The 17,708-nt window shown below is 41.5% G+C and overlaps 2 protein-coding genes across 2 annotated transcripts; one reads left to right on the forward strand and one right to left on the reverse strand.

The window, feature by feature from the left end:
• Positions 1–84: 84 nt before the first annotated feature.
• On the reverse strand, positions 85–9,662 carry nkd (NKD inhibitor of WNT signaling pathway naked cuticle). Its single transcript, XM_034319993.2, has 5 exons — positions 8,250–9,662; positions 5,041–5,246; positions 4,497–4,895; positions 3,726–4,027; positions 85–3,535 (listed from the first exon to the last, which is right to left on the reverse strand). The coding sequence occupies exons 1-5, from the start codon at positions 8,326–8,328 to the stop codon at positions 2,875–2,877; spliced, it is 1,647 nt and encodes a 548-aa protein (XP_034175884.2). The 5' UTR covers positions 8,329–9,662; the 3' UTR covers positions 85–2,874.
• Positions 9,663–14,014: 4,352 nt separating this feature from the next.
• Positions 14,015–17,678, forward strand: LOC117601998 (transmembrane protein 53). The gene is made up of 6 exons (XM_034319401.2): positions 14,015–14,265; positions 14,346–14,920; positions 15,377–15,584; positions 15,661–15,813; positions 15,920–16,045; positions 16,126–17,678. Exons 2-6 carry the CDS (start codon positions 14,709–14,711, stop codon positions 16,402–16,404), a joined length of 978 nt encoding a protein of 325 aa, XP_034175292.2. The 5' UTR covers positions 14,015–14,265; positions 14,346–14,708; the 3' UTR covers positions 16,405–17,678.
• Positions 17,679–17,708: the final 30 nt, after the last annotated feature.

A 17,708-nucleotide genomic window follows, 5' to 3' on the forward strand; every position in this document is an offset into this window, starting at 1 on the left:
AATGGCGGATTTTTTTAAGTAGAAATAAAGTTGGGCGAAGGAGGTGCAGAGAAAAAAATTGAAAATAATTTCGAGACTTTATTCGCCCGCTTTATGAAACACTCTATAGAGAAGGAATTCAAAGTGAATTCCAATAATGTAGTATCAAAAAATGTGTTTTAATAAATATCAGTAAAAAATACATTACACAAAATATCTACAACGATTACAAAGATCGATATAAAATTACATGTCTCTGGACAGCGCTGACCATCCAAGATTTATTAAATTTACAAAGTAGCAATTGTCATCGTGTCTAATCATATTGTTAGTAATATCTATCGTAATTAATAAATATTATAATTATACTCTCCTCATCGAGTCCTCTAATAGAAAAATATTCGCAACAATTTCTGATTCATTTAGACCTAAACATCATGCATTTTCGAATATAATGGATCCGTAGTGTAATAATATACCACTAAAATGAACATTACTCTTAATTACATTAATATTCAATGATTCATTGGAGTTTAAAGAAATTTTATATATATATATATATATATATATATATATATATATAAAAGAGATTCAATAGTTAATACTTGCATAATATAACAAAGGTATGGCAAGGCACTCTTAATAAGTCCATCATTTTTCATTTTATTTTTATTCTTTACAACCCTATATCTGTACTCAAAAGTTAAGTCTCGAAAGGTACGTATACATAATACTTCCTCCATTAAATCCTCAATATTTTTGTTTAACTTTGTTCAAGTATTGTAATAAATGAGTGAGTTTCAAATGATCACAAATGATACTATGCGCGCACGGGAGAAATATCAGATTAAAAAACAATGTCATAAGTTCAGGTCAAATACGAATTATATGATTTGTTCCCTTAAAGTTACATTACCTTAATACTTTCTCATATTGTCGAAAAATACAGCATAAATACAACGGAAATAGAATTAACGCCGTTATGGAGTAAACTATTGTATTCGTTGGAATATAGGAGCACCATTGATTTTTGCTGTAATTTTTACGAGAACGAGTTTAAAGTTATGAAAACACTCGTAAAAATTACAACACTCAATTCAATCAAGAAAAACATTGAACGACTGTCGAAAGTTTCAAACGAATATTTTTTATTCGAAACCATTATAAATTAATTTTCAATGAATCAGATTCGACACTACTTTTATTACTTTCTCAATATAAAATTGATGTCAACACTTGTTAACAGTCATCCAATGTTCTTGATTCTTTGACTAAACGTTTACTTACAACTCGTTTGTTTCTCAGTTCTGTTAAATAAATATATTTGTCCATCGAATGAAATATGTCCCGAAAGAAATATTCAAAGGAAATCCATCGAGAGGTATGTTGGAACACTTAAAGTCTAAGAGAAAAAATCAGCAGACACTTTCTGCCTAAGAATATCTCCTTAAACATTCAGCAAGGAAGCTCAAGTTAGAAAAGCACTTTGTCCCTCAAGTAAGTAACACGTTTTCTTAGTTCCGGTACCGTTGAATATCATCGTTTTGTTTAAAATATTTCTATCAATTTCTACATACTTTGCGTATCCGGAATTATCAACAAATTTTATACAACTGTGTATAGTGGTTACATTATTGTTACGCACTAATACTGTTTCGTATGAAATTACATTGTTTACTATAAATAGATCGAATAAATTTGTTGTAAAATAATTGTACTCTTGTTACTTCAAATTAAACAGATTAGTTCTGTGAACAAGAGAAACGGATCCCTGTATTTTGTACTAAAAACGTAACGCAAATTCCTGTTCGCTTTCGTATAGTTGGAAGGAAAAATAAAAGGATCTTCCTTCGGAAAATTGCGAGATAAAATATGGAAGAAATATGTTTGTAAAAGTGTTTATATACATGAACGTATATGCGTCGAATGACAATGTAAATGTTTGAAATAACAACCATCGTAGCAAGCAGTTTAATATAGTAATAGATCATTGGTATCTTTGTGGATCTTCTTCACAATAATTATGATTATGAAGAGATGAAGAAAGTATACTTGTACCTTCGTTTATCCTGGAAATCCAGAAGAGAAATAGAAAAAAAGATTCACCTATACCGTATGATAAATAATTAACAATCCCTAAAAGATAAGATGAACACGATTACACGTCTCAGGAATAGAACTTCTCGCTTACATACTGCCATAGAGCGATACCAATAATGTTTGTCAAAATCAAATTGATTCATCATTGGATCGACTATGTAACTGGGCTGAGAAATAACTTGTTTCCAGAATGAATAAAACTTGGCAGTGATTATCAAACTGGTTATCATCGAATCGATATAAAAATAAGAAACGAACTCTATATAAGCGTGATATTTTTTCTGACATGTTTAGCAGGAACACAGTACACTTTAACGGATAAAAACATGTGTATAAATTGCTGCACAAAAGAATGTAGCAAAATGTAGAAATCGATTAACAAACATTCATTCTTAGCCATTTTGGCATCTCAAGTCGTATGACAGCTGTTTTGATCCTCAGTTTGTAGGTTGATGAAGTATTCTACTTATACCATGTACGAAATCAATACATAATATATCAGTAATAAATTGAAGAAAAGAGAAACTTTATAGATCCTGTCGCAAACCATATACCATACGTGTACAGTAAAAAATTTGAAGAATTTATAAGAACAAAATGTTTACAGCCCTCATCCCACGGCGAAAGCGTCTATAAAATTGAAACACATGGAAAATAAACTACATAAAGCTTCGAGTGAATGGACTTTCACCAGTCGTATACGATTCGAAACAATACCATTCAAGAATGTCAACCCCGATCGCCTACTATGTCTCTTCCATCTGAACGTACTTTTTGAGCGACGCTACGAACGAATCAAACAAGAGCCTCTGTGTGGTAATGATGATAATGATGATGAATGTGTTCGTGAACGTGTTTCCGACCGGAGCTCGCAGCCGCGTTCTGCGAGAATTCTCGTTCGAGCCAACGAACGACCTGTACCATCGCTCTAGCCTGATCTTGTTCTCTGGTCGCGTGTTTCAGCTGGTGTTTCTTGCTCGACTTACCGCACGGTTGTTGCGTGGTTTGACCGAATTGCGTGGTCGTTTCGTTACGCTGAACATTGTGATTGTTCGGTGGTGTCTGATTCACCGGATGCTGATTGTTTGGTATCAGGTTACCGACATTGCGATTCGCGTTACCACCCGTAGGCGGTTGTTGATCCCCGTACACGTTGGGATTGAGCACGGTACGAGGCAGAACTTGAGGTTGCACGTAAGCTCTAGGTGGTTGCATCGCGGTGTTGTTCCGCTGCAGGCCGTACTGCATCCGAGTTTTCCTTAAATTACCCCGTGACTTGGCGGGTACCTTGGAAAAAGTCGTGTAACCCTGAGGCTTTTCCCGTGTCGGCTTATGGTACGCCATCGGTGCAGGCCGCGATTCCGTTGGCAATCGACAGTCCTGATTGTAGTGAGGTGAAGACTCGACGTGAGGTGCTTGAGACGGAACGCGCAATTGCTCGTTCTGATGCCGTTTCCTGGAATGATCGATTATATCAGCTTTTTATGCCGTTAACACGTTTGATGGACCGTACAGTCGCGCGCAATTTAGGCTCCTGAGGTTCACCCAAAGGCAACTGATGGGGCATATACATTTCTAATATTTAGCTCCATGATTCAAAGGAGATAACACGATTTTCTAGACGATTTAAATACAAAGCAACGTACCTTGACGTATGAAAACTGAGATTATTCTTTTCCATGTTGGCCTGAATAATTTCCAAGAGTTGTTGCCTTTGTAGGGCACCGCTGCGTTTTCGTTGATTAGTCGTGAGGAGAGGCGCCAAGGGGGAAACTGCTGGGGAAACGTCACTGTCGTCGCTGATATCACCCTCGGAGCTATTGGAATAGGGTGACGGTAAATGAGGCACGGGCCCCACCCTTCTGCGTAATTCCTCTTGCTTTATTCGATTCGTTCGCGCGTTTTCACCCTCGTCCTCGCTGTGAGTCTCCACTTCCTTTTGTTCGTTCTGGATAAAATAACAAACAGAAAAGAAATAACGTTGTTTCGGTTTATCACCGATAAGATTGTTATTCTTGTAACTATACGTGACACCGCTATGGCGTTACGTGAAATTTAAGCGGCCAGCGACCGCCGAGTTCATCGTCCATATTATTAAGAATACTCGTATTAAATCTTCAAGATCCCTACACGTTAATATAAAAGGACGACGAACACGATCAAAGATAAGGAAAAAAAAAAAAAAGGAAATTCGCATGAATTGTTGCAGCGGTTGTTCGGCGTCGATTAAAAACGAATAAAACGCTACGTCCCTCCGTTCCTCTTGGAGTTTCCATCTGCTCATAAATCTCGAAACGCATAAATGATAAATCCGCCTGTAGCTTCTAGAATTGTCGGGTTACGAAAGAGGGACGCGCGCGGCTCCATAAAAACCGAGATATTCGAATCCTCGCCTCTCGCAGGGGCATCAATCTTACCTGGCAACGGTGTCGTGGCACCCTTCTCCTTCTAGGAACTCTACGTAAACCGTGTGCCGTTGTGTGAGTAGCGGCGGCATTGTTGCAGGACGCGTGCTTCAAATGGCAGCAGGACGAATTTCCGGAAAAGCTGGTGTTCGGCTGTGAAGAAGCGTTCAAGCAGCCGCTCTTTGGCTGGCTGCTCCTCTGATCCGGCGACACAGTCAATTTCACCTTAATCGTCTTACTGCCGCACGGAGGTACCTGGATGGAAGCGCCCAGGGTATCGTAAATGGTAGTGACCAAGCCAGCTATGTCGTCCTTTGTTATCTTCCCGTGGCCGTCGAAGTCGTACAGGGTGAACGAGAATTCTTGCCTCTTTCGGTCGCCTTCTGCTACCGAGACATCGCATTCGAATTCCTGGATCCGAGGATAAAACCAACATTCTTCGTGTTATTCGTTAACAAGTTTCTTTCCTTACATTTCATTAACGGATTTCGTTATTTTAAATAAAATATAGAATAGATTGGATACATTTCTCATCCAACAAATCAGTTAATAATACCTCAAAACTAAGCTGTTTCGTAGTAGCAGCAGCGGGCTGTTCGTCATTTCCGGTGGCCAGTGTAGGGCTGGTCGAAGCGTCAACCGCGACCTGCGGTGTTTCTGTTTCTAATAAAATTGGCTGTGACTCCGGTGGTGAACCGCTACAAGGTGCCGAGACACCGGCAAGTAGTTCCTCAGAATCGCTGCCTTCCGTGTTACCAACAACTAGAACCAATAAATTATTCGTCATCCATTTAATTTTCATCGATATTTTAAATAATGGCAATATATGTATAATATATGTATGCATGTTGAAGCAATTTATCGAGTGTGAAAGTGTTAAGAGTATATCCGTACACATTTTCCAGCTCGTTTATGGAATCTCTTCTATTTGTTTCGAGCATGAAGCTCTCATCAAAGAGAATGAAACTGTTATCTACGGTCGAGCGGCTTGTAAACAAAAATTAGAAACTCAAAGGTATCAAAGTAACATCCGCCTTGGGGTAAAGTCCGTATTTATAGTCAGTTACTCAGAGTGCTACTCGGTACTTAAGTTATGGACTGTAGGAAGTATTTCGGGACTATTTTGAAGGGGATGTAACATAGAACGCCCCAAAAATAAACACAACGGAGCATCAAAACGATCTCGCGATCGTGTTTTCTCAACTACGAGACGATCGAGTTTATTCATTTTTCATCCATTGAAAATTTTATGGATGCGGAAGAATGAATCTTTTGATAGAAACATCGTATATTTTGTTAGCTATTAATAAGAATGAAAATGTGGAAACCAAATCACCGCAGCCTCTATTATCTTCAATGCATTCTCACTTTTTGATCGGTCGAAATTATTCGCACGGTGCGGTCGAATGAATTAACGAATATGTACGAAAAGGGAGCCAGAGAAGGGTGAACGGAACATCCATTTACTGCGTTTATTTCAGATGCATCGTACGCTGCACTCGAAGGAAGTGTAATGTATCTATAATGTGTCTGCATTAAGCCGCCATTTTACCGTTACCTAGACGGTGTGTAAAAGCGTTCTACGGAAATGAAAGGACTGAAAAGAAGTCTTTGCGCAACAACCGTGTGTATAAATGGAGATCCACGAAACGCGGCGAGATGCGACACGTCGTGTTAACGCGTTCACCGATACGGAGGTCATTTCGAAATTTTGGAAGCTTTTATTATAAAAATACCTATCAGGAAGTAAGAATTTCATTTTCGATTCACTTATAGTTTAACAAAAATTCGTTCAAACTCCAAAAAGAGAGAGTCCTCGATCGAGAGAATCATAAATAATGGAATCTCACGATAAAAACGAGTTCCCAGCCGATTCGACGTTCCAGTGTACCCCAGTGAATATTTCGAGTATTTTGACCACCGGTTACACCATTTTCATCCAACGATTGCCGCGCATGTTTTCGGATCGAGAAGCTACGTTTTTATCTTAATTCCCGCGATACATCATTAAAGCCGATGCAACGCGATTTCCAGTAAAAATATGTACTTAAAAATGCCGACATCAAAGGAGCCGCTGAGCAACGATAATTAGCGATACGGAACGCGTAATAAACGAAGCCGACCGCTAATTTCAATTACTTAAGATCAAAAGCAACAAAGAAGAAGAAGAAGAAGCAGAAGAAGAAGAAAGAGTTGAGAGGATGGAGGAAGAGAAGCAGGGAAAAAAGGTCGGATAATCGTATCTGCATAAAGAAACGGACGCACATACGCGTATAATGATACCTGCCGTGTGGTAATTACGCCCGTAACTCTTTCGTGGGGCAAGCGTTAAAGACCCAAGACACTGAGCGCACCAGGGGAGAAAAAAAGGGAGACAAAGAACAGAAGGAAAAGAGAGACGAAACAGAAGGGTTGTTAAAGAGGGAGAGAGGGTCTCTGCCTGATATACACCGAAGGAATAGAGTATGCACGTGGACACCTTTTATCGTAACCACAAGGACTGTGAAACGAAGTCGCGAGGCTCCTGATAATTAAACTTCATCCCGGCCATACCTACGTTACCGTGTTAAACTATCTATCTGTGCGCGTATTTCCATCCGTGTATGTACGTGTGTTTGCGTACCGTACAACGTACCGCTGTTGCGCCCTCTTGAATGAAAAGCAAAGGGGTAAACGGAACAAACGGCTTTTGCTTCTTCTTTGTAAATCACCCCTTTCTCTGTTTGCTCGCTCGTAACTTTTATCATTTGCCGACGCAACAGCTTTCCCCCGTATGAAAATTTGCCCCGGACGGCGACGCACGAGAAAGCAGTCACAAAGAGAGCGGTAAGAGCCAGCGGTGGTGGAGGAGCAGGAGGAGGAGACCGGGAGAGCTTCAAAAGCGGGACTCCCCGCTAGACGAGCCGGGAATTGTCGAACCGATCCGACCAACCTACCCGTCTCTCGATGATCAAACATTCCATGCGGAAATGCAACGATTCTGCTTATTTCTATCTACAACGTTCACCCTTGAATAACACGAGTCCAGTTATAGCGGGATTCATTTTTTTTTTTCTTGGAAAATTTTCAGCCTGGTTATGCAGGACATTTTAATTTGATTTTTCTTTTATGATATTGCTATATAATTAATTATATAATATTATTAATCCAATTCCACTTGATGAATGAACACCTAAATAACACACATATATTTTAATTGTTAATTAAAAATATCAGTAAGTGATTTTGAAAATTTACTGAATTCTGAAATTTGCTTTTATTTTTAACTTGTTCATTCTTGAGTAAAAGGAAGAGGAAGATGAGGAAAGGGAGGAGCAGGAGGAAGAGTTAAAAATACAAAGTTTTAGTTATAGAAATATTGTATTGCAACATTTTGATGGTTTCCTTTTAGAGCGCATTATGGTCAATGGAATACATAATTAAATGGATAGGAAAATAGAATAACAATGAGAGGAAGAAAAATGCAAGTGTGACGTAACACCACGTGGGATCCACTTCTGTCATACCGAAGCAGCATCATCGAGAAGCACGCACGGCGCGGCCCCGCGACTCGGGCAAAATATCACGCCTATAACCGGATTGACCAGACAATCCGTATACGGAATATCTCGATCTATCGTGCATCGCGATTTCGACCAAACATCGATACCTTTGCGTGTGCATATGACAAAAAAAAAATGTAAAGAAAGACACAAGAAGAGCGGGAGAAAAGGATAGACAGGAAGATAAAGGAGAGAGAAACATTATATGTATGTAGAAGCTTACCAGAAAAGGGTCTATAACCAGCGAGGAACCTTGCCCGCCACCACTTTACCAATCCGGTAGCCATGAGACCCTCATGCATCCACAAACGCTGCGCACACTTTCCTTCCAGCCTTCTTCTTTCCTAACTTTCTTTTCTTTTGATTTTTCTTTCGATACTTGTGTCACCGTATTCAATCAATTCCTGTTCCCTTGACTCGCAATAACCGTCGCACTATTCCGACTTGTCGACAGGAAATGCACGATTCTCACTTGTACCAATTTCCTAAATACTGTTCACGGTTCACTTAAGAAAACTTTAACACGCTTCCGCGAACATAATGCTCTCCTGATTGACGTTCGTTCGACGTCAGATGACAGGGTGATCGACGTGTAGGTGACACGCACCAAAGATAAACACGTGTTTTTAAAGTCGTACAGTGTTTGAATGGAAAGCGAGCGAGTCGGTTTTCGTTTCTTCTATCTTCCGTGTGTTGTATCCACTCGGATGAAAGGGCGAAACGTTCGTGCTCGCATGCTTGTTCACCGAATCGGTTACACGTACGTACATCGGTGGCCACGAAGCAAACAACACTCGGTGAAAATTGAATCCATGCAAAAGCGTTGGAAGAAAAACACGGTGGACGATAAAAGTCGGCCACACGACATCGCTCAACTCGCGGCCCGACTACGACTACGGACGATCGTTCTTGCCTAAACCACGTTCCCCGTAATTCCCTATCCCCTTCCATAGGGCGCTCCGTCGTCAACAGTGCCGAGCTGTGGATACATGGGCCCTGAAGGTAGGAGGCGCGGCTCGAAACCTCCAATTCACGCTCTTTCTGTCCGTCTCTCTTTCACCTCCCTCCCTTTCGCGCTTTTTCATCGTTTCATCTCCTTTCCTCCTTCGTAACCGTCTCTTTTCTCATCTCCTCTCTGTCCAACCAAGTCGTCCCTCTTTCTTCTGTCTTATTCTCTTCTTCTTTTCGTAACTCCACCTTTCTCACTCTCCTGTCTCACGTACTTATACTTCCTTCTCTCTAGTTTTATCCTATTCTCTATATTCCCTCTTTCTTCTCGCCGCATCTCGCTTGCCTCTTTTTCTACACGCTCTTCATCCCTCGATTCTCTCAGTCCGTCTTCCTTTTACCTTCGCACGCGGTTTTGTCGTACTAACCGCGCGTATATACTTTCCTTTTCTCCTTCTTTTTTGTCCGGCGAAGGTCTATGAGAGAAGCGAAGAAGGATAGCTTCGCACGGTTGGTGGGGTTTTGAAGGAAGCCGATGATGGTTCAACGTGGTCTACGACGACACTAAATGTCGACGCTGCGACGTTGAACGGCATGCGTAAAAAGGAATCGGCCTCCTAAGGATTTCGATTATCGCGGCCCACAAACGTACCGACGACGGATTTTTGCGACGTCGATCGGTGCGGACGTTGCCCCTGTTCGATGAACAGAGAAAGTTTTAAAGGATTTGGAAAAGCAAGCTTCCTTTGCTCAAAGGACCCAACGTCGTATCGTCCCTGGAGCGAAATCGTCGCTGAGATCCTGTAATTCGTCGGAACGACGGACGGCCCCTGGCCCCTGACTACCGTTTCGCCTTCGTCGCGGCGTGCCGTAGCCAATAAATAACGATTCGTAGGGGCCTTTGTTTTTTTTTATCTCTTCGTTCGCACCTTGATCTCCCTTTGGTAATAACGATAATTATTCTTTCTTATTCTTATTATTAAAACTTGTGATATAAGAAGAAAATAAACATTCTCAGCAACTTCTTAAATCTTCGCGAATAGCTTCAAGCATTTCTCGAGTACAAAATAATTTTTTAACTCGCGGATAAATTTCAACGCTTGCCAAATATATTACTATTTGTTTTTCATTCATTCAAGGTTAAAATACGTTAATGTAGTGATACAGTGAGATAAATGAGAAATACTCTTTTTGGAGACTGTACCCGCACGCTATTATCTCCTAGCGGTGTTTCAGAAGAAACATAGGCGTCGCCTGTGATAATTCGCTGAATGAACTGTAAGGAAAAACACTTGATTGTGTGCATAGAAAGCGCCGCTAGTCTTTAATAAAACCTTCCCTGAAAATTTCTATAATTTCTTGTATTACATGAATAGTAACATGAATCAAAATCGAATAATTAAAATCATGTCCTAGATTAGTATTAATCAGTAATAAAAAAATTCAATCTATCTACGCCCTCTTATGAACAGTTTATTTTTCTATTTATAACTTCATCTCTTTCTTGTAAAAATAATGAAAATTCATGATTTTCAGGGAATTTTCAAAGGCGGCAATTAGAAAAGTACAGTAAAGGGAAGAAAAAGGAAATGCACTCTGTTATGGTATCCCTGAGTGGATACGCCACTGGCTCGGCAAGTACCCCCTTGCTCTCCCTGTACGGAAAGTCTCTACCCACCATGCCACGCTATGCCGTGCTGTGCTGCGCTGTGCTACGGTTTGCCGTGCCATCCTCAACCGCGTAGCATGGCTAGTTGTTTCTTTTCTTTATTCCTTTGTCGGAAAGTCGGTGGCGAGTCTCGTTTTTAAGAGAAGAGTAGAGGGGAGGAGGCAAAAGGAAAACGACAACCGCTCAGCAGGGGCTGAGGAAGGAATGGTCGGGCCGAGGTTAGGTGGAGGGAAAGAGAGGGCCACGCAGCAAGGAGAATAAAACGTACGGCTCAAAAACTCAGTACAGACCAACCTCGAAATAAAGCCGACAACGCGCACAGCAAACCCAAGGCGTATCTATTAATAATAAACTGTTTTTCAACCGAACTCATACTCGATAAGAGCGATTCTTGGAGGGCACGATTACGCTTTGCGAACACGACACGACTTTTGCATGGCCTCCCATGCGAAAGCGTTCCAACACCGACGACCACCGTTCCGTTTGCTGTATTATGTAATATGTTACATGCGAATACCGCGTGTATATCACGCACCGGTAAGAATGCTGTTGCATTATTAAAGAAAATTGTTCGCTCGCTTCGGAAAATAGGAAACGTGCATTCCTCAATACGGGTCATCGGCGTACTGGAAATTTCATGGTTCGAAGGATGTACCGATAATAAAGGAAAAAAGAAAAGGATCATAGAAAATTGAACTTTAAACTAGTACACGATTTAGAAAACTTTTACGACCATTGATGGTTAGAGGCTTGCCAAAGGCTTCGAATCATCTCTGTTTGTTCTCCCGTGATTACTTTGAGCAGTTCATTAAAAACTAATCTCAATTGAACAGTGTAAATATCACTTATCCTAGTTTTCCGCCGCTACCGAGTCTCGTTATCTCGATCGTGCTTATCAAACGACACTTCAACTTAGGCGTAACTTTGTCTTTCAAGCGTCACAGATAACGATCTTGATACGATCGTCTTTCAGTGTTTCCGATGCCTTGCACGATATTTGCTGCATTTATAGTATTATCGGTATCGGTGCAATAGTCATCGACAAACTCATCCATCGTCGCGTCGACGCGTCGACGAGTACTCCTCGTTTGTCCTATGTACGTTTCCTACTTTTCGCGATCGTTTTTGTCCCCTGACACTCGATCGTTCAGACTGTCTGCCGTACTTTCTGCAGTTACAAAAATATAACAAATCTCACGGCAAAGGTTGCACTTTAGTAACGTACAATGTAAATGTTTAACTTCTTGAGAATTCCTGTCTGCCTTTCAAAATGCACGATCAAAGTTATACGCTTCAAAAAACATTTAATCTCTCCCCCCATGGACCATCCGAGGAAAAACGAAAGGGGAAAGGAAGCGGCTGAGGAGAGAGAGGAAGGAGATAAGGGACGGAAGAAGGTCCACGACCGGATCTTATAATTACGCTAATTAGGCAGTAACGCGTAAAAAGAGCGGCGCGAGTATTTATCGCAAGATATCGTCGAAGATCGGCAAAGGAGGACGTCATACGACAGAGTACGACGGGAAAGGCTATAATACAGTTTTGCCCGGAGCATCAGAAGCAACAGCAACCGCGGCAGCAAGCGAGCAATCAACAACACCGGTGTTCAGAAAGAGCCAACGTTACTTTTGCTCTTTTTCACCTATGATAGGCGTCTAATCTGTAGAAATTCCGTAAGCAGTTTAAAACCTACAAAAATCAAGGGAGACCGTTTATCCTTCTCTATAAAAATGAACTCTTAGGACCCTCCATAAAGCGTACACACATCTACGTATGTGTTCCATTTCGCGGATGTCGCGATCAACTCCCTCGCCAAGTGGTTTCGTTCAAGCGTTTATCATAGTTATCGATGTTTCCTGTTCTATTTTTCCGCGGATGCTTAATCAGCGACCGACAAACCCATACCAAGCGTGTGTGGTTGCTACCCGTCACAGATTTTTCTCTCATCAGGCCAGAACAGTCCGGGACTGAGCGTTTATGGGTACCTTTACTGGATGGATTCGTCGGACGGCGAGGAGGATGGCGGGCGGTGGAGAGGTAGAGGAGAAAGAGAGAGGGAGAACGTCGGCTGGATTACGGCCCGTTCGAGTCGGGTCGGGGGCGGGGGGGAAGGAGGAAGCGGTCGGCGCGTTTGATCTCAGCCGCGGGCGCCGACAAAGCGTTCATCCACTCTCCTACAACGGCGTGCTGTCTCGCGAGCAGGAGCGCGACAATGCGACTGTGCCGCGCATGGAAGAGAGACAATGGATAAAAGCGAGCCAACCGGTAAGGTAGCGTGATACGAAGCAAGAAGGAAGAGAAGCGGAAAGAGAAAGCTTGAGCAATGCCGGACGAATGGTACGCCGCGGCTCGATGGGGGAAGGGCGAAAAACACAGGGAGACCCGAGAAACATATGGTGCGACCAACAAAGAAAACGTTTGGATGGACGGAGATCGAACGAGCAGAAAAAGAGGGGCACCGAGTAAAGGGAAAAGATAAAGAACGAGAAGGCGTGCGATGAACGATGGAGAAGGAGAGAAATAGGAAACAGAGATGGATCGTAGGTAAAAGAGAAAGAGCTAGAGGAAAGGAGGGAAGTTGGTTGGATAGAGGAAGGGGAAAAAGATCCGAAGATCCGTTCCACGATCTGGTGCTGTCGCGCTCGCTTTAGCATGGCACTGCCACTCCCTTGTGCCGACCACACCAGCTTTGCTATTAATAAATAATGCTCCGTGATCCGCATTACAACTAAAGCGGCTCGTTTCGCTCTCGGCTCTTTATTCCTGATACCTTGAACGCGTGGATACGTGCGAAACCCATGCTCTCTTCCGTATCACGTAGGATCGACGATCTTTTTTTCAGCGAAACATTGAATGAACCAGCCACCTCGATTCGACGAAATTCCTACAACTTTGAAGAACCTTGTACTTTCTCGTTTGAATCGTTTAAAGATACGCCAGACAGGTTCTAATCTAAAGCAACGGCGCGCGAAAGGACAAGGTTTATAGAAACCCGAAGATTTCATCTAATATGTATTTCATAAAACTTATAAATTAAATTTATATGATTTACAAATAGTTACATTGATATAAACGAATTATTTTAATATTTTTTATGGGTGATATATAATATCATTATTATAGATGTATCATCCTCTATCACATGTTTTAGGTGGAGAGAATGGACATAGAGGAAGAGGAAATCCAGAGATCTCTGAAGGGACAGAATTCTTCTTGCTCAGAGGTTGGTAATACATATTGATAGAATCTGGTTACCATCAATCGGTAACACTTTCCGGCTGTATTCTGGATGTACAGCAGTTGGTAACATGTATGTACCAATTTTGAAAACCTCTCGTTAGTTTCCTTCATAGCCGAGTAAGTAAGTATATACTTACTTACATATGCCGCAGTTCACCAGAGTCCATAACTGCGACGCGCAGGTTGGAAGATGGTGGGGGAACGCAGCGAGCTCTCTGCTAATCGCTTTCCACTTCGTTTGGGAGTATCGCCAATCAGGGCGAAGATGCGCACTGGAGAAGCGCGAAGAACGAAAACTGGTCTTTTCGCAGTTATGGACTCTGGTGAACTGCGGTATACGTATGTTCATACAGTATCGAGCATGGTAGGCTTTCCAAAGCTGGTATCCTTTTCAAAATTCAGCTAAATAGCAAAAGAGACAGGCGCAAAATGGACCAACGTTCCTTACATGATTAACGAAAGCCCGACAGTCTACTATTGCCTGTCAGAAACGAAAAAATCGGCGAAAATCAACATTCGCATCGACCAACGGAAGTTCACGGAAAGCATTCTCTAGGAGTCCTCGATCGCAAAGGTGGAGGTCCACATCCGTGATACAACCTAACTTTAGCGGAAACTTTCAGTATCGATCGGACGGCAGCTGATACTCTCGACGACGACGACGACGACGCAAGCTCGACTCGTGACAAGGATCCATCGAGGTAGAGGGGTAATCAGTTTATCCTCCCTCTCGTTGCTGTTTGGTTCCTCCTCTCTTTCCTTTTGTTGCGGTCTTTCCCTCTTTCTCTCGCATCCTCGCGAGGAAGAGGACGAAAAGCAGAAAAGATGAGCGATCAAGAGGATCTCGACTACTACATCATGTTCCCGTCGTCTCCGTCGTTCCCGAAAACTCCCACGGTGACCACTGGAAGCCAGGATCAGGGAGAGGAATACGTGTTCGTGTACCAAGAGGAGCGGCCAGTTGTTGTGCTGCTAGGATGGGCCGGCTGCAAGGACAGATACTTGGCCAAGTACAGCGCAATGTACGAGGAGAAAGGGTATTGAAATTTATTAAGTGATTATTTGTTAATATCGCTGAAATGACGAGATTACAGCTAATCGTTACCGTTAAACATTTGTGCTAAAAGGCTTTGAGGATTGCGATAAAGGGATGAACGTTCACCAAGTGTTGTTATTGCCGTATGGTAATGTCGAGAAAAATACGTCCGATTGGCATGGAAAGGGCATGGAAGATAGCAATCCGAACACCGTGTTGTAGAGTAAATTTCTTTAATCCATTCGCATGTTTCTAGCGACCTACGCATTCAAATATCTATATTTGTCTACCGATATTCAAGTCTTTGTGTATCAATGACGGTAATTAAGCATTTAACAGAGTTCGATTATGATATAAATACTGTAATTTAAAAAAAATTAAGTCCAAAGAAAAAATTCGCGTTATCTAATAAGTGTATCTTGAAAGTAAGCTACTTCTACTTCATTCATCTTTTAAGCTGTATCACGCTACGGTACACGGCGCCGGTAGAATGTCTGTTCTGGCGGAGGGACAAGATGCCTTACATCGGCAAACGATTGATCCAGGTGATCACAGATAAAAGTTTAGATCAGTATCCGATATTCTTTCACGTCTTCAGCAACGGTGGCGCGTTTCTCTACCAGCACGTAAGCCTTGCGATGCAACAAGCTAACACGCCGTTGAAGGTAAAGGAAATATACATATCTTTAGTTCTTAAAACAATTCTATAACTGATGTTTCACGGGTCTATTGAAATTAAAGGTGAAAGGTGTGATATTCGACAGTGCACCAGGTGAAAGAAGATTGACTGCTCTCTTCAAAGCAATCAGCGCGATTATCGGAGGACATCCAGTTTTAAATATACCCATGTCATTCTTCATTACGATCTTCCTTTCTGTACTTTGGTTCTTCGAGGTATGACTGATCATACTCCATTCTTTTTTACTCTATCTCTTTTACATTGATTAACAATGTCGTTCAGTAACGATCTGCAAAACTGCGTAACAAGTTACTTATTTAGGTGATCGCGCACGCTTTTGGGCTCGGTTATCCAGTGCAAACGAATCCGATCGCTCTTGCAGAGGAAGTCTATTCTTGGCCCCAATTGTTTCTTTACTCAAACACCGACACTTTAATACCAGCATCGGTACGTGTCCATCGAGAAACATTTTCATTTGTAAATTCCTGAGATAGGAACGAATGGACTTATTGTAATCCTGTTTCAAGGATGTTGAAAAGTTCGCCAGCCGACGCGCAGAACGTGGCGTTCGAGTGCAATTGGTGCTGTTCACAAATTCTCCGCACGTTAAGCATTATGCTACTTATCCGGACGTCTACGTGAACACCGTCTGTAGTTTCATGCATGAATGTTTGGGCTCGCCGAACTTAGGAAACCTGGACTCGCCTCAAGATCACGGCGAAGATGGCTCTCAAAGTTACGATGCTCTGCCGGGTCTCACCAAGAGAGTTGTACTACCTCACAAGGCCGCTCCGCAAGTAAATTAGAGAAAAATCGCGTATTGCGCGATGTTGCATGTACATACGCCCAGGTGCGATTTAGGTTTCTCGCGATTAAGAGGAAGGGTAGGGAAGAAGACTGAAAAAACCTAAGGAAAGCCTAACACAGAACTTCCTGTCTTCGCAAGTAAACAATACGGATAAATAAGGCAAATAGTAGGACATTCCTTCTTCTACACTTTCCCTTAATTAAAAGAATCCTTAATTGCACGAGATTGATGACTATATGCAAAAAGGTGGACAAACTGGAAGACCGAGAAGATCGAAGTATCATTTGCTTTTGGACGGCGTTGGATCTTGATTATTCATATTACTTTGTGATCTAATGAATCATTAAGTAATACCGATTGGCACAAACTGTATTTTTGTAGAATTGTTCAAGATTTACAATGAGCTCGACTTCTCTACTCTCCTTTTGTCCTCTTATATTTGTTTCGTATTTCCTTCGTATCTTCCAGTTTCTTCCCTTACCGTGTGTCCCTGAACGTCGATGGTGTCTGAACTTTGCAAATCGACAAGATTGCGTTTCTTTTAGAAGAAAATAAACACACAATACATTCGGTCTGTCGTTCAATCGTGTACGATTATTAGGTGTACAAATTGATTCAGTGTCTTTTCTTTGTTAATTAAAGATTTATTTTTAAAAAGGTAACTTCAACTATTCGAATAATTATCGTTGTTATCAAAGGCTTGCGCTACAAAATAGTGTAATGCTAAAGGCATCGAGTTACAATTTGTACATCTAATGTTTTGAATGTTTGATGAATGGAATAACGTTGCGTAACACTCCCGATTTCCTCGTTCGAAATCCCGTAATCTCGTGTAGTGAGTTATCAAAGACTCTAGATGCACTTGACAGCAAACTAAAAAGAAGAACTTAAAATTAGAAACCTAGACGCTTGCTGATACGATTAAAGTGCGCACGAGAGATATACGTCATTAATTGAAATTTCAAGGAATAATTAATTTCGCGATGTTTCAATTGGGACGTAATAACAAGTTCGCACAAAAGGATCAAGCTGGTCTTGATTTAGCTTTTGATTTAATTGCAGTGTAATTAAGTATCGATGAAACGGAGGAATTTTCTTGTATCCTACACTATCAAATAATGTTACGTCTGTGCATATACACAATGCGTGTAAACACACAAATATATAAATATATATATATTTTGATCTGTCGATTAGTTATGAATAAAGACTGATAAATGTACGGAATTTGTCGTTCTCTTACATATAAACGCTTGTTTAAAATTAACAAGTGATGCAGCATTAAAAATAAATTTCCATTAA

The sequence above is a fragment of the Osmia lignaria genome, chromosome 13 (assembly GCF_051020975.1).
Source record: "Osmia lignaria lignaria isolate PbOS001 chromosome 13, iyOsmLign1, whole genome shotgun sequence".
Classification (NCBI taxonomy): domain Eukaryota; kingdom Metazoa; phylum Arthropoda; class Insecta; order Hymenoptera; family Megachilidae; genus Osmia; species Osmia lignaria.

Coding starts and splice junctions, on each gene's coding strand:
- nkd (XM_034319993.2), bottom strand. CDS start 8,328: ATGCATGAGGGTCTCATGGCTACCGGATTGGTAAAGTGGTGGCGGGCA. Junction 4,896..5,040: donor CGAAACAGCTTAGTTTTGAG/GTATTATTAACT, acceptor CCTCGGATCCAG/GAATTCGAATGCGATGTCTC. Junction 3,536..3,725: donor CTCAGTTTTCATACGTCAAG/GTACGTTGCTTT, acceptor CGATCATTCCAG/GAAACGGCATCAGAACGAGC.
- LOC117601998 (XM_034319401.2), top strand. CDS start 14,709: ATGAGCGATCAAGAGGATCTCGACTACTACATCATGTTCCCGTCGTCT. Junction 15,585..15,660: donor AAGCTAACACGCCGTTGAAG/GTAAAGGAAATA, acceptor TTGAAATTAAAG/GTGAAAGGTGTGATATTCGA. Junction 16,046..16,125: donor ACACTTTAATACCAGCATCG/GTACGTGTCCAT, acceptor TCCTGTTTCAAG/GATGTTGAAAAGTTCGCCAG.